Source organism: Oncorhynchus keta, chromosome 10 (genome assembly GCF_023373465.1).
Source record: "Oncorhynchus keta strain PuntledgeMale-10-30-2019 chromosome 10, Oket_V2, whole genome shotgun sequence".
NCBI classification, from domain to species: Eukaryota; Metazoa; Chordata; class Actinopteri; order Salmoniformes; family Salmonidae; genus Oncorhynchus; species Oncorhynchus keta.
The window spans coordinates 31,142,500-31,159,252 of record NC_068430.1 but is presented as its reverse complement, the minus strand read 5'-3'; the positions used below and the strand labels follow the sequence as shown (position 1 = coordinate 31,159,252).

Below are 16,753 nucleotides of genomic sequence, written 5' to 3'. Positions count from 1 at the left end.
AACTAACTGTTACTGTTACTTCTACTGTTACTGCTACTGTAACTGTTAATGCTACTGTTACTGCTAATGTTACTGCTAGTGTTACTGCCACTGTAACTTCTACTGTAACTAACTGTTACTTCTACTGTTACTGCTACTGTAACTGTTACTGATACTGTTACTGCTACTGTAACTGTTACTGCTACTGTTACTGCTACTGTTACTGCTACTGCTACTGTTACTGCTACTGTTACTGCAACTGTTACTGTAACTGTTACTGTTACTGCTACTGTTACTGCTACTGTTACTGCTACTGCTACTGTAACTGCTACTGCTACTGTAACTATTACTGCTACTGTTACTGTAACTGCTACTGTAACTATTACTGCTACTGTTACTGCTACTCTTACTGTTACTGTTACTGCTATTGTTACAGCTAGTGTTACTGCTACTGTAACTGTTACTGTAACTAACTGTTACTGTTACTTCTACTGTTACTGCTACTGTAACTGTTAATGCTACTGTTACTGCTAGTGTTACTGCCACTGTAACTTCTACTGTAACTAACTGTTACTTCTACTGTAACTGTTTTTGCTACTGTTGCTGCTACTGTAACTGTTACTGCTACTGTAACTGCAACTGTTACTGTAACTGCTACTGTAACTGCTACTGTAACTGCTACTGTAACTGCTACTGTTACTGTAACTGCTACTGCTACTGTTACTGCTACTGTAACTACTACTGTAACTGCTATTGTTACAGCTAGTGTTACTGCTACTGTAACTGTTACTGTAACTAACTGCTACTGTTACTGCTAGTGTTACTGCTACTGTAACTGCTACTGTAACTAACTGTTACTGTTACTTCTACTGTTACTGCTACTGTAACTGTTACTGATACTGTTACTGCTACTGTAACTGTTACTGCTACTGTAACTGTTACTGCTACTGCTACTGCAACTGTTACTGCTACTGTTACTGCTACTGTTACTGCTACTGCGACTGTAACTATTACTGTAACTATTACTGTTACTGTTACTATAACTGTTACTGCTTCTGTTACTGTAACTGTTACTGCTACTGCTACTGGTACTTCTATTGCTACTGTTACTGCTACTGTTACTGTTATTGCAGCTGTTACTTTTACTGCTACTGTTACTGCTACTGTTACTGCAACTGCTACTGTTACTGCTAATGTTACTGCTAGTGTTACTGCCACTGTAACTTCTACTGTAACTAACTGTTACTTCTACTGTAACTGTTTTTGCTACTGTTGCTGCTACTGTAACTGTTACTGCTACTGCTACTGTAACTGCAACTGCTACTGCAACTGCTACTGCTACGGTTACTTCTATTGCTACTGCTACTGATACGGCTATTGTTACTGTTACTGATACAGCAACTGTTACTGATACTGTTACTGATACTGTTACTGCAACTGTTAGTGATACTGTTACTGCAACTGTTACTGCAACTGTTACTGTTACTGCTGCTGTTGCTGTTACTGATCCTGTAACTGATACTGTTACTGCAACTGTTAGTGATACTGTTACTGCAACTGTTACTGATACTGTTACTGCAACTGTTACTGCAACTGTTACTGCAACTGTTACTGCAACTGTTAGTGATACTGTTACTGCAACTGTTAGTGATACTGTTACTGCAACTGTTAGTGATACTGTTACTGCAACTGTTAGTGATACTGTTACTGCAACTGTTACTGCTACTGCTACTGTTCTATTGCTACTGCTATTGCTACTGCTACTGTTACTGCTACTGTTACTGCTGCTGTTACTTATATTGCTACTGCAACTTCTACTGCTACTGTTACTGCTACTGTTACTGCTACTGTTACTGCTACTGCAACTTCTACTGCTACTGTTACTGCTACTGTTACTGCTACTGCTACTTGCTTCTTTCATTGTCACAGTCAGTGAGTGAAAAAAAATGTATTTCGAAGCTTAATGTTATCTTCTGTAATTTATACCGAAATTGGTAGTGTCCACTGGCTACTGATAGGGCTATTATATGTGTCTGTATTTGGAAGTGAAATAGTCATTTCTCAGGTCTGAATCAGTTCCTGATTAGTGGGGCAGGATGAAAACCTGGAGTTCTGTGGACCTGAATGTGAAGAGCCCTTGTTTCTGGTTTTCTGGTTGATATGGATGTTTCCCTGGCCTAGTGTAACAGGAAGTAGTTGCCTCACTCCTGATCTTGGGAGTTGTGAAATCCAAGGCGATGAGGAAGGGAAACAGAGTTGTGGTTGATTTGGTGATCTAGCCCTTTTGTCTTTACCTAAGACTGTTTTGGAATATGAAAAGGACTGCACCTCTCATTGTAAAGTGTCTTTCTCTCTTCGTCTTTTCCACTGACATAAAGATGTGGACAGGTGAAAGCAGCATCCTGGTAACGTACACGCTGAGCTCCTCCTCTTCCTCCCTGTCGAGCATAAGGCCTCAGAAAGCCTCCGCCATGCCGGGTGGCCCTCCGCTTGCCCTCTGTTTTCTGATCAGTGCCAATGAAGGAGATGAAGCTACTTTGGGACTTGAGATCTACCCCATTTAAGTAATGTGCTGAGCTCATGGTTTCAGAGGGTAGACCGGGTTATTTTTAGAGTTCTGTTGACTCCAAACTAACAGAACATGAGATGAAGGGATGAATGTGTTATTAGTGTGTCATTTCTCCGTCTGTCTGCTAGTTCACTGAAATGGATTTCAGAACCTTACATGTTAAGTCACAATATATGAGCAGCTTCATAAATCACAGCCTCCTCAGGTGTATATGCCGTTGTGATGAATGCTTTCGAGAACTATTGCAGCCATATGGAAACTCCTCATCACATCATGGACATACGCACACACACCCACACGGTCCATTGCATCAATTGTTTTGGAAAGTAATTTCTATTATAAGCCTGAGCATGTCCACCTGTTGCCTCACCATGGCCTATGATGCCAGACCACCTGACTAGAACAGTCCCTTCTACTACTGTACTATCACTATGTACTCCCTTCTACTACTGTACTATCACCATGTACTCCCTTCTACTACTGTACTATCACCATGTACTCCCTTCTACTACTATACTATCACCATGTACTCCCTTCTACTACTATACTATCACCATGTACTCCCTTCTACTACTGTACTATCACCATGTACTCCCTTCTACTACTGTACTATCACCATGTACTCCCTTCTACTACTGTACTATCACCATGTACTCCGTTCTACTACTATACTATCACCATGTACTCCCTTCTACTACTATACTATCACCATGTACTCCCTTCTACTACTGTACTATCACCATGTACTCCGTTCTACTACTATACTATCACCATGTACTCCCTTCTACTACTGTACTATCACTATGTACTCCCTTCTACTACTGTACTATCACCATGTACTCCGTTCTACTACTATACTATCACCATGTACTCCCTTCTACTACTGTACTATCACCATGTACTCCGTTCTACTACTATACTATCACCATGTACTCCCTTCTACTACTGTACTATCACTATGTACTCCCTTCTACTACTGTACTATCACCATGTACTCCCTTCTACTACTATACTATCACCATGTACTCCCTTCTACTACTGTACTATCACCATGTACTCCCTTCTACTACTGTACTATCACCATGTACTCCCTTCTACTACTGTACTATCACCATGTACTCCCTTCTACTACTGTACTATCACCATGTACTCCCTTGTACTACTGTACTATCACCATGTACTCCCTTGTACTACTGTACTATCACCATGTACTCCCTTCTACTACTGTACTATCACCATGTAAATCAAATCAAATCAAATTGTATTTGTCACATACACATGGTTAGCAGATGTTAATGCGAGTGTAGCGAAATGCTTGTGCTTCTAGTTCCGACAATGCAGTGATAACCAACAAGTAATCTAACTAACAATTCCAAAACTACTGTCTTATACACAGTGTAAGGGGATAAGGAATATGTACATAAGGATATATGAATGAGTGATGGTACAGAGCAGCATACAGTAGATGGTATCGAGTACAGTATATACATATGAGATGAGTATGTAGACAAAGTAAACAAAGTGGCATAGTTAAAGTGGCTAGTGATACATGTATTACATAAGGATGCAGTCGATGATGTAGAGTACAGTATATACGTATGCATATGAGATGAATAATGTAGGGTAAGTAACATTATATAAGGTAGCATTGTTAAAAGTGGCTAGTGATATATTTACATCATTTCCCATCAATTCCCATTATTAAAGTGGCTGGAATTGGGTCAGTGTCAATGACAGTGTGTTGGCAGAAGCCACTCAATATTAGTGGTGGCTGTTTAACAGTCTGATGGCCTTGAGATAGAAGCTGTTTTTCAGTCTCTCGGTCCCAGCTTTGATGCACCTGTACTGACCTCGCCTTCTGGATGATAGCGGGGTGAACAGGCAGTGGTTCGGGTGGTTGATGTCCTTGATGATCTTTATGGCCTTCCTGTAACATCGGGTGGTGTAGGTGTCCTGGAGGGCAGGTAGTTTGCCCCCGGTGATGCGTTGTGCAGACCTCACTACCCTCTGGAGAGCCTTACGGTTGAGGGCGGAGCAGTTGCCGTACCAGGCGGTGATACAGCCCGCCAGGATGCTCTCGATTGTGCATCTGTAGAAGTTTGTGAGTGCTTTTGGTGACAAGCCGAATTTCTTCATCCTCCTGAGGTTGAAGAGGCGCTGCTGCGCCTTCTTCACGACGCTGTCAGTGTGAGTGGACCAATTCAGTTTGTCTGTGATGTGTATGCCGAGGAACTTAAAACTTGCTACCCTCTCCACTACTGTTCCATCGATGTGGATGGGGGGGTGTTCCCTCTGCTGTTTCCTGAAGTCCACAATCATCTCCTTAGTTTTGTTGACGTTGAGTGTGAGGTTATTTTCCTGACACCACACTCCGAGGGCCCTCACCTCCTCCCTGTAGGCCGTCTCGTCGTTGTTGGTAATCAAGCCTACCACTGTTGTGTCGTCCGCAAACTTGATGATTGAGTTGGAGGCGTGCGTGGCCATGCAGTCGTGGGTGAACAGGGAGTACAGGAGAGGGCTCAGAACGCACCCTTGTGGGGCCCCCGTGTTGAGGATCAGCGGGGAGGAGATGTTGTTGCCTACCCTCACCACCTGGGGACGGCCCGTCAGGAAGTCCAGTACCCAGTTGCACAGGGCGGGGTCGAGACCCAGGGTCTCGAGCTTGGAGGGTACTATGGTGTTGAATGCCGAGCTGTAGTCGATGAACAGCATTCTCACATACTCCTTTGTACTACCTTGTACTATCACCATGTACTCCCTTCTACTACTGTACTATCACCATGTACTCCTTTGTACTACCTTGTACTATCACCAGGTACTCCCTTGTACTACCTTGTACTACCTGAATGTGTATTGCTGTATCTCATTGGTTTCGCTCTCTCTCTGTCTGTAGTTTGCAGCCCACCCTCTCCGGGGTGTCTAGAGATGTAGAGATCAGCGTGAGGAGCACAGCCCTATCTTTCCCAGCAGCACTTTCTCACCAAGAGGTAACATTATGTGTGTGTGTGTGTGTGTGTCACTGTTTGCTTCTCACTGTATGTTTATATCTCTGTGTGTTCCTGTGTGTTAGATACTGTATTCAGAGAGAAGGGGAGAAGCAGGATATGCCAGGGCTCATTTAAAAAAGGATTGCTATGTGAATGTGACTTCCCTGGTTAAATCATGGTTAAAAAAGAGAAGGCGAGAGATTGAGATATTCCTGGTCAGGTGGTATGACGTGCTAGTGATCCATCTTAAAGGAACTGGTGCCTGGGGTCACCTGGATTCACCTGCTCCTGACTCCTAACCTTTCTCTGTCCCTGTAGAGAAGCAGGGAAACCCCCCAACTCTCTGTTCCCTCTCGGGAGTCTCTGTGGTTGAGTCTTCTCAAACCACCTCTCCTCTCACAGAGTGGATACAGGCCGGCTCTGTCTGTGATCCCAGACGACGGTCGGTGTGTGCTTTGTGTGTTTAAAGTGTATTAGGTGTATCTGCTCTGAGGGTGAGCAGCAACTGTATACCATACACTGTCTCTCGCAGTAAAGGAGGGAACCACAGAGGAAGTGGTGAGATGTGTGTGTTTCTCACTACCTACAGCGGTGTCTTGTATTGGATGACACTGCATCTGATGTAACCAAAATAAGATTCAGTAAAATGTCCCTATCATTTCCCATCAGACACCAGCCAAAGCTTCAGACTGAGAAATAATGGTTTTCAAATACGTGCGAATCAGATAGTCGCTATTCAATTATACTGAATATCTATTTCTTGTTTTAGCTACAGTACATCAAAACAGATCAGAAAAGTCAGTGGCAATACAGGAGCAGGGTTATGGTGTGTGTGTCTTTGGGGAAGTGTTGGGGGTCTGTGGGTTTGTCGTTTAGAAGTTTAAGGTTAAGTTGTGTGTGTAATAGTCAGAATCACGGTTAGGGTGTGTATCCACGGTCGTCGGATGCAGCTGTTTGTGTGCGTGAGACCAAACGGGAAGGAACAGGGGACTCACACTGTCACCATAGCAACTCTGACACATGACACCCCACCCTGACACCCCACTCGTCTGAGGTGTGTAGGTCTGCCGGTAACGGCTGTGTACCGGCTGTATGTTGGAATGCCACGGACACATTAGCGGAAGGTCTGTGTTCTGTGACAAGTGTTCCACACGGGCCCACGCACGAGACACAACACACAAGGGGACAGGCACAGGTACCAAATCTGACAGATCTCTCACCCACTCCTTCCTACTAACACACGCACACACACACACACACACGCACACACACACGCAAACACACACACACACACACACACACACACACACACACACACACACACACACACACACACACACACACACACACACACACACACACACACACACACACACACACACACACACACACACACACACACACACACACACAGGGCTCAGGGGAACAGGGTGTTCTTCAAAAGGGGAACAGAGAGTGAGGAGTTATTTTGGGCTTTAGGTCGGGCCGGCAGACATTTCACAGCGGAAAGGTGTGTGTGTGTGGGTGTGTGTGTGTGTGTGTGTGTGTGTGTGTGTACAGGCTTGTGTTTGTGGTAGTGAGAAGAGGGGTAGAAGTCTGTATGATTTTAAACCTGTGCCCGTCCCTTACTGGACAATCCTGGAACCCCCTTACCCAGGAATGACTCTGTACTGATTGATTGGAACCTGGAGGGCTGCAGGAGGGCTGATTACACTCCAGTAAGATTACTACACTGTGTACTGGACACACTCGACATAATGCTGAGGGAGGTAAACATGCAGGATTTCATTCATACTTCTTCTGTTTGCTTGTGTTATTCATACAAATATCTTACACAGTATTTGTGAGCATTGAATGGATATCAAAGGAGGATGGGACCGGAAAGAGTTGTCATTGATCTTCACCCGTTGTGATGCCATGCATAAGTTAGTTGTTGTCACTTTGTCACATCATGAATCGGCACCCGGACAGCCTATCATATCATGGTTTCCTTTATATGTTGAAATATAAACAGGTGTCTGTGTGCATCTATATCATCTTTCTATTCACGACGGTATTAAACTTCCATGAAAACTGTTGTACCAATGTCAAACGGTGTGTGTGTGGTTGTCTCTCTATGTGTGTCCTTCTATTGTCTATATTCATGTGGGTAACTCCAGGTGTGTGTGTCCTTCTATCCTCCCATTCCTCCTCCTGCAGCGTTACTGTGCCCCTGCCATGGAAATAGACAGCTGCCTTTTTATTCTCTGGCACAGATGACCCACAATCCAGTTATAAACACACCCCTTATTTAGCTCTGCCCTGGGCAGAGACTGTAATAAGGAGTGTGTGGGTGTGGGTGGGTGTGCAGCCCTGATTTAGCTGCTGTGGGATGGCCGTTATAAGGAGCTAGCGGCAATGGCACCACCACAACTATAAATACACTCACACACATTAACAACCTGAGCTGATGTTCCAGCTTCTGTTCTCTCTGTCCGTGTGTGTGTCCGTGTGTGTGTCCGTGTGTGTGTCCGTGTGTCCGTGTGTGTGTTCGTGTGTGTGTTCGTGTGTGTGTCTGTGTGTGTGTGTCCGTTTGTGTGTGTACATTGTGTGTTCTAATCACTGACCCTGCCCCCCTCCTGTCTGTCCCCACCCACTCTCTAATGAGAGAGAGCTTTGAAACCAAGCCACTGTGACATCACAGCGCCCGGTACACAATGGCTGCTTTTTGCACACACCGCGTCACAGATGCCTGAAAAACTGAGTGTATGCCAGGCAACTGGAGGGCCATGTGGGAGAACCCACTGCCGGGTAGCGGTTTGTCAGTAAGTGAGATGTGGAAGGAAGTGAAACCATGTGTGTCAGCAGCAGGAGAGGGGAAGTAGAGAGGTACAGTATATGTACAGTATATTAATCTATGTATTACGTATCATTGCCACCATGCAAAGCTACATGTACAGTGCATTCAGAAAGTATTCAGACCCCTTGACTTTTTCCACATTTTGTTACGTTACAGCATTACTCAAATTGATTAAATCGTTTTTTGCTCCCTCATCAATCTACACACAATACTCCATAATGACAAAGCAAAAACAGGTTTTTTGTTTGTTTGTGCAAATGTCTAAAAAAGAAATAAATATGAGAATTTTGAGAGTCTTTGGGTGCCTTATGGCAAACTCCAAGAGAGCTGTCCTGTGCCTTTAACTGAGGAGTGGCTTCCGTCTGGCCACTTTCATCAAGGCCTGATTGGTGGACTCCTGCAGAGATGGTTGTCGTTCTGGAAGGTTCTCCCATCTCCACAGAGGAGCTCTATCAGAGTGACCATCATATTCTCGGTCACCTCTCTGACCAAGGCCCTTCACCCCGATTGCTCAGTTTGGCCAGACGGCCAAATCAAATCAAATCAAATTTATTTATATAGCCCTTCGTACATCAGCTGATATCTCAAAGTGCTGTACAGAAACCCAGCCTAAAACCCCAAACAGCAAACAATGCAGGTGTAAAAGCACGGTGGCTAGGAAAAACTCCCTAGAAAGGCCAAAACCTAGGAAGAAACCTAGAGAGGAACCGGGCTATGTGGGGTGGCCAGTCCTCTTCTGGCTGTGCCGGGTAGAGATTATAACAGAACATGACCAAGATGTTCAAATGTTCATAAATGACCAGCATGGTCGAATAATAATAAGGCAGAACAGTTGAAACTGGAGCAGCAGCACAGTCAGGTGGACTGGGGACAGCAAGGAGCCTTCATGTCAGGTAGTCCTGGGGCACGGTCCTAGGGCTCAGGTCAGTTGAAACTGGAGCAGGAGCATGGCCAGGTGGACTGGGGACAGCAAGGAGTCCTCATGTCAGCTAGTCCTGGGACATGGTCCTAGGGCTCAGGTCCTCCGAGAGAGAGAAAGAAAGAGAGAAGGAGAGAATTAGAGAACGCACACTTAGATTCACACAGGACACCGAATAGGACAGGAGAAGTACTCCAGATATAACAAACTGACCCTAGCCCCCGACACATAAACTACTGCAGCATAAATACTGGAGGCTGAGACAGGAGGGGTCAGGAGACACTGTGGCCCCATCCGAGGACACCCCGGACAGGGCCAAACAGGAAGGATATAACCCCACCCACTTTGCCAAAGCACATCCCCCACACCACTAGAGGGATATCTTCAACCACCAACTTACCATCCTGAGACAAGGCCGAGTATAGCCCACAAAGATCTCCGCCACGGTACAACCCAAGGGGGGAACCCAGCCAGGCCGACCACAACAGTGAATCAACCCACCCAGGTGACGCACCCCCAGGGACGGCACGAGAGAGCCCCAGCAAGCCAGTGACTCAGCCCCCGTAACAGGGTTAGAGGCAGAGAATCCCAGTGGAAAGAGGGGAACCGGCCAGGCAGAGACAGCAAGGGCGGTTCGTTGCTCCAGAGCCTTTCCGTTCACCTTCCCACTCCTGGGCCAGACTACACTCAATCATATGACCCACTGAAGAGATGAGTCTTCAGTAAAGACTTAAAGGTTGAGACCGAGTTTGCGTCTCTGACATGGGTAGGCAGACCGTTCCATAAAAATGGAGCTCTATAGGAGAAAGCCCTGCCTCCAGCTGTTTGCTTAGAAATTCTAGGGACAATTAGGAGGCCTGCGTCTTGTGACCGTAGCGTACGTGTAGGTATGTACGGCAGGACCAAATCAGAGAGGTAGGTAGGAGCAAGCCCATGTAATGCTTTGTAGGTTAGCAGTAAAACCTTGAAATCAGCCCTTGCTTTGACAGGAAGCCAGTGTAGAGAGGCTAGCACTGGAGTAATATGATCAAATTTTTTGGTTCTAGTCAGGATTCTAGCAGCCGTATTTAGCACTAACTGAAGTTTATTTAGTGCTTTATCCGGGTAGCCGGAAAATAGAGCATTGCAGTAGTCTAACCTAGAAGTGACAAAAGCATGGATTAATTTTTCTGCATCATTTTTGGACAGAAAGTTTCTGATTTTTGCAATGTTACGTAGATGGAAAAAAAGCTGTCCTCGAAATGGTCTTGATATGTTCTTCAAAAGAGAGATCAGGGTCCAGAGTAACGCCGAGGTCCTTCACAGTTTTATTTGAGACGACTGTACAACCATTAAGATTAATTGTCAGATTCAACAGAAGATCTCTTTGTTTCTTGGGACCTAGAACAAGCATCTCTGTTTTGTCCGAGTTTAATAGTAGAAAGTTTGCAGCCATCCACTTCCTTATGTCTGAAACACATGCTTCTAGCGAGGGCAATTTTGGGGCTTCACCATGTTTCATTGAAATGTACAGCTGTGTGTCATCCGCATAGCAGTGAAAGTTTACATTATGTTTTCGAATAACATCCCCAAGAGGTAAAATATATAGTGAAAACAATAGTGGTCCTAAAACAGAACCTTGAGGAACACCGAAATGTACAGTTGATTTGTCAGAGGACAAACCATTCACAGAGACAAACTGATATCTTTCCGACAGATAAGATCTAAACCAGGCCAGAACTTGTCCGTGTAGACCAATTTGGGTTTCCAATCTCTCCAAAAGAATGTGGTGATCGATGGTATCAAAAGCAGCACTAAGGTCTAGGAGCACGAGGACAGATGCAGAGCCTCGGTCCGATGCCATTAAAATGTCATTTACCACCTTCACAAGTGCCGTCTCAGTGCTATGATGGGGTCTAAAACCAGACTGAAGCATTTCGTATACATTGTTTGTCTTCAGGAAGGCAGTGAGTTGCTGCGCAACAGCCTTCTCTAAAATCTTTGAGAGGAATGGAAGATTCGATATAGGCCGATAGTTTTTATATTTTCTGGGTCAAGGTTTGGCTTTTTCAAGAGAGGCTTTATTACTGCCACTTTTAGTGAGTTTGGTACACATCCAGTGGATAGAGAGCCGTTTATTATGTTCAACATAGGAGGGCCAAGCACAGGAAGCAGCTCTTTCAGTAGTTTAGTTGGAATAGGGTCCAGTATACAGCTTGAAGGTTTAGAGGCCATGATTATTTTCATCATTGTGTCAAGAGATATAGTACTAAAACACTTGAGCGTCTCTCTTGATCCTAGGTCCTGGCAGAGTTGTGCAGACTCAGGACAACTGAGGTTTGGAGGAATACGCAGGTTTAAAGAGGAGTCCGTAATTTGCTTTCTAATAATCATAATCTTTTCCTCAAAGAAGTTCATGAATTTATCACTGCTAAAGTGAAAGTCATCCTCTCTTGGGGAATGCTGCTTTTTAGTTAGCTTTGCCACAGTATCAAAAAGGAATTTCGGATTGTTCTTATTTTCCTCAATTAAGTTAGAAAAATAGGACGATCGAGCAGCAGTAAGGGCTCTTCGGTACTGCACGGTACCGTCCTTCCAAGCTAGTCGGAAGACTTCCAGTTTGGTGTGGCGCCATTTCCGTTCCAATTTTCTGGAAGCTTGCTTCAGAGCTCGGGTATTTTCTGTGTACCAGGGAGCTAGTTTCTTATGAGACATTTTTTTAGTTTTTAGGGGTGCAACTGCATCTAGGGTATTGCGCAAGGTTAAATTGAGATCCTCAGTTAGGTGGTTAACGGATTTTTGTCCTCTGGCGTCCTTGGGTAGGCAGAGGGAGTCTGGAAGGGCATCAAGGAATCTTTGTGTTGTCTGTGAATTTATAGCACGACTTTTGATGTTCCTTGGTTGGGGTCTGAGCAGATTATTTGTTGCAATTGCAAACGTAATAAAATGGTGGTCCGATAGTCCAGGATTATGAGGAAAAACATTAAGATCCACAACATTTATTCCATGGGACAAAACTAGGTCCAGCGTATGACTGTGACAGTGAGTGGGTCCAGAGACATGTTGGACAAAACCCACTGAGTCGATGATGGCTCCAAAAGCCTTTTGGAGTGGGTCTGTGGACTTTTCCATGTGAATATTAAAGTCACCAAAGATTAGAATATTATCTGCAATGACTACAAGGTCTGATAGGAATTCAGGGAACTCAGTGAGAAACGCTGTATATGGCCCAGGAGGCCTGTAAACAGTAGCTATAAAAAGTGATTGAGTAGGCTGCATAGATTTCATGACTAGAAGCTCAAAAGACGAAAACATCATTTTTTTTTGTAAATTGAAATTTGCTATCGTAAATGTTAGCAACACCTCCGCCTTTGCGGGATGCACGGGGGATATGGTCACTAGTGTAGCCAGGAGGTGAGGCCTCATTTAACACAGTAAATTCATCAGGCTTAAGCCATGTTTCAGTCAGGCCAATCACATCAAGATTATGATCAGTGATTAGTTCATTGACTATAATTGCCTTTGAAGTAAGGGATCTAACATTAAGTAGCCCTATTTTGAGATGTGAGGTATCATGATCTCTTTCAGTAATGACAGGAATGGAGGTGGTCTTTATCCTAGTGAGATTGCTAAGGCGAACACCGCCATGTTTAGTTTTGCCCAACCTAGGTCGAGGCACAGACACGGTCTCAATGGTGATAGCTGAGCTGACTACACTGACTATGCTAGTGGCAGACTCCACTATGCTGGCAGGCTGGCTAATAGCCTGCTGCCTGGCCTGCACCCTATTTCATTGTGGAGCTAGAGGAGTTAGAGCCCTGTCTATGTTGGCAGATAAGATGAGAGCACCCCTCCAGCTAGGATGGAGTCCGTCACTCCTCAGCAGGTCAGGCTTGGTCCTGTTTGTGGGTGAGTCCCAGAAAGAGGGCCAATTATCTACAAATTCTATCTTTTGGGAGGGGCAGAAAACAGTTTTCAACCAGCGATTGAGTTGTGAGACTCTGCTGTAGAGCTCATCACTCCCTAACTGGGAGGGGGCCAGAGACAATTACTCGATGCCGACACATCTTTCTAGCTGATATGCACGCAGAAGCTATGTTGCGCTTGGTGATCTCTGACTGTTTCATCCTAACATCGTTGGTGCCGACGTGGATAACAATATCTCTATACTCTCTACACTCGCCAGTTTTAGCTTTAGCCAGCACCATCTTCAGATTAGCCTTAACGTCGGTAGCCCTGCCCCGGGTAAACAGTGTATGATCGCTGGATGATTCGCTTTAAGTCTAATACTGCGGGTAATGGAGTCGCCAATGACTAGAGTTTTCAATTTGTCAGAGCTAATGGTGGGAAGCTTCGGCGTCTCAGACCCCGTAACGGGAGGAGTAGAGACCAGAGAAGACTCGGCCTCTGACACCGACCCGCTGCTTAATGGGGAAAACCGGTTGAAAGTTTCTGTCTGCTGAATGAGCGACACCGGTTGAGCGTTCCTACAGCATTTCCTTCCAGAAACCGTGAGAAAGTTGTCCGGCTGCGGGGACTGTGCCAGGGGATTTATACTACTATCTGCACTTACTGGTGGCACAGACGCTGTTTCATCCTTTCCTACACTGAAATTACCCTTGCCTAACGATTGCGTCTGAAGCTGGGCTTGCAGTACAGCTATCCTCGCCGTAAGGCGAGCACAGCGGCTGCAATTAGAAGGCATCATGTTAATGTTACTACTTAGCTTCGGCTGTTGGAGGTCCTGACGAATCGTGTCCAGATAAAGCGTCCGGAGTGAAAAAGTTGAGGAAAAAATAAATATATGAACGGTAATTAAAAAGTGAAACCCGTAAAGTTGTCAGGTAGCAAAATAGGTTGGCAACAAAACGCACAGCAATTCGAAAACAAGCCTGCAAGTTGAGGCCAGCTCTAGGAAGGGTCTTGGAGGTTCCAAACTTCTTCCATTTTAAGAATGAGGAAGGCCACTGTGTTCTTGGGGACCTTCAATGCTGCAGAATTGTTTTGGTACCCTTCCCCAGATCTGTGCCTCTACACAATCCTGTCTCGGGGGCTCTACGGACAATTCCTTTGACCTCATGTCATGGTTTTAGCTCTGACATGCACTGTTAACTGTGGGACCTTATATAGACAGGTGTGCCTTTCCAAATTATGTAAAATCAATTGAATTTACCACAAGTGGACTCCAATCAAGTTGTAGAAACATCTCAAGTATGATCAATGGAAACAGGATGCACCTGAGCTCAATTCCAAGTCTCATAGCAAAGGGTCTGAATAGTTATGTAAATAAGTTATTATGGGGTATTTTGTGTAGATTTCTGAGATGTTATATATTTAATCTATTTTAGAATCAGACTGTAACATAGCAAAATCTGGAAAAAGTCAAGGGGTCTGAATACTTTCCGAATGCACTGTAACTGCCAAAATAAAGTAATCACCAACATAAAGTGTCTTAATAGGGTGTTGGCCCACCATGAGCAGCCAGAACAGATTCACTGTGCCTTCATATAGATTCTACAAGTGTCTCTGGAACTCTATTGGAGGGATGTGACGTCATTCTTCCAGTTTGTGTTTTGTTGATGGTTGTGGAAAACGCTGTCTCCAGAATCTCCCATAAGTGTTCAATTGGGTTGATCTGGTGACTGAGACACACACACCATTTAAACCCCCTATGCATCGTTGAGGCCCCTCTTTCAAAGTCACTGAGATCTCTTCTTCTAGCCATGTTAGACAAAATAATGACAAACTGGTCATTTTATACATCACCCTAAGCATGATGAAATGTTAATTGCTTAATTAACTCTGGAACCACACCTGTGTGGAAGCACCTGCTTTCAATATACTTTCTATCCCTCATTTACTATGTCATCATGGTGATCGTGAACAGAGTGTGTATGAGAGTGAGAGAATGCACTGGCAGCACTGAGCATTGAATGAGGTGTCCCGTAGGGTAGCTCAACCAGATAGAAGTTTAGCCATTTTCGCATAATATTTCCAATCGTTTACCTTGGGGTAGGAGTAAAAAGTCTATTTGGAACTGAACATGATTAACTACGTTGAGAGTGTTAGCATGTATTAGCATTAAGCTAAGCTAAACTTTGCCATATCACACACAGGTTTGCTTCTGAATGTTTTTAATTTAATTCATTTATTTAACCTATATTTAACCAGGTAGGCTAGTTGAGAACAAGTTCTCATTTGCAACTGCGATCATAGCATTTCAGCTAGCATTCTAAGCTAAACCAGCTAGATCACATTGAGACATGCTGGGAGACTAGCATGTTGAACTAAACCAGCTAGATTACAATAAGATGTGCTGAAATCATTGGCATGCTAACATGAAGGGCCAATTCGTCAGGGACTTTTTTTCTATTGTGTTTTTGACAGTACATTTGTTTGTGTGTAACTCTGTGTTGTTTTTGTCACACTGCTTTGCTTTATCTTGGCCAGGTCAGAGTTGTAAATGAGAACTTGTTCTCCACTGGTCTACCTGGTTAAATAAAGGTTAAATAAAATGAATAAAAATGAAGCTCAACTAGATCACCAAGATGTGCAGGAAATGTCATCATGCTAAACTAAACTTAGGAGTGGACTTGTCTCTCTGGCTGGCATTCCGAGGCGAGACGATTGAGTTTGAAAATGTAATCACCCAATTCGTCAGAGCCGACAAATACAACCAGAGGCATTGTGTCTGTCAGTGTGTAGCTAGTGGTAGTATGAGTTTTTCTTGGTCAGGTCCTGTTTCTGATGTAGCGTATTTGCAGAAGTAAAAGTGATCGAATTAGAAGTGCATGTAGTGGTGTAATAGTGTTAATAGTAGCAGAGTAGTAGTGGTGTAATAGTGTTAATAGTAGTGGTGTAATAGTGTTAATAGTAGCAGTAGTGGTGGTGTAATAGTGTTACTAGTAGTAGTGGTGTAATAGTGTTAATAGTAGTGGTGTAATAGTGGTGGTGTAATAGTGTTAATAGTAGTGGTGTAATAGTGTTAATAGTAGTGGTGTAATAGTGTTAATAGTAGTGGTGTAATAGTGTTAATAGTAGTGGTGTAATAGTGTTAATAGTAGTGGTGTAATAGTGTTAATAGCAGTAGTAGTAGTGGTGTAATAGTGGTAATAATAGTAGTAGTAGTGGTGTAATAGTGTTAATAGTAGTAGTTGTGGTGTAATAGTGGTAATAATAGTGGCAGTAGTGGTGGTGTAATAGTGTAATAGTAGTAGTAGTAGTAGTAGTGGTGTAATAGTGTTAATAGTAATGGTGTAATAGTGGTGGTGTAATAGTGTTAATAGTAGTGGTGTAATAGTGTTAATAGTAGTGGTGTAATAGTGTTAATAGTAGTGGTGTAATAGTGTTAACAGCAGTAGCAACAGGCGCAACAGCGTCAACAGCAGCAGCAGCGGCGCAACAGCGTCAATAGCCAGCAGCAATGGCGCAACAGCGTCACCAGCAGCGGGCGCAACAGCGCCAACAGCAGCAGCGGCAAC

The 16,753-nt window shown here is 44.2% G+C and overlaps 1 protein-coding gene across 6 annotated transcripts in view; it reads left to right on the top strand.

Moving 5' to 3' along the window:
• Positions 1 to 16,753, top strand: part of LOC118377699 (transcription factor EB-like) — a 168,168-nt gene that overhangs the window by 42,211 nt on the left and 109,204 nt on the right. For 2 of the 6 annotated variants that reach the window (XM_052526858.1, XM_052526859.1), the window contains exon 2: positions 5,442 to 5,535. The exons of 1 other annotated variant lie outside the window; for it this stretch is intronic. Coding sequence is in view for 3 of the 5 variants with exons in the window: in XM_052526857.1 (XP_052382817.1) it covers positions 7,293 to 7,304 (12 nt within the window). In the remaining 2 variants the exon portion in view is untranslated. Of the gene's footprint in view, positions 1 to 5,441; positions 5,536 to 7,034; positions 7,305 to 16,753 lie in introns of those variants that run through there. 3 more of the 6 variants (XM_052526857.1, XM_052526855.1, XM_052526856.1) reach the window with 2 other exon arrangements.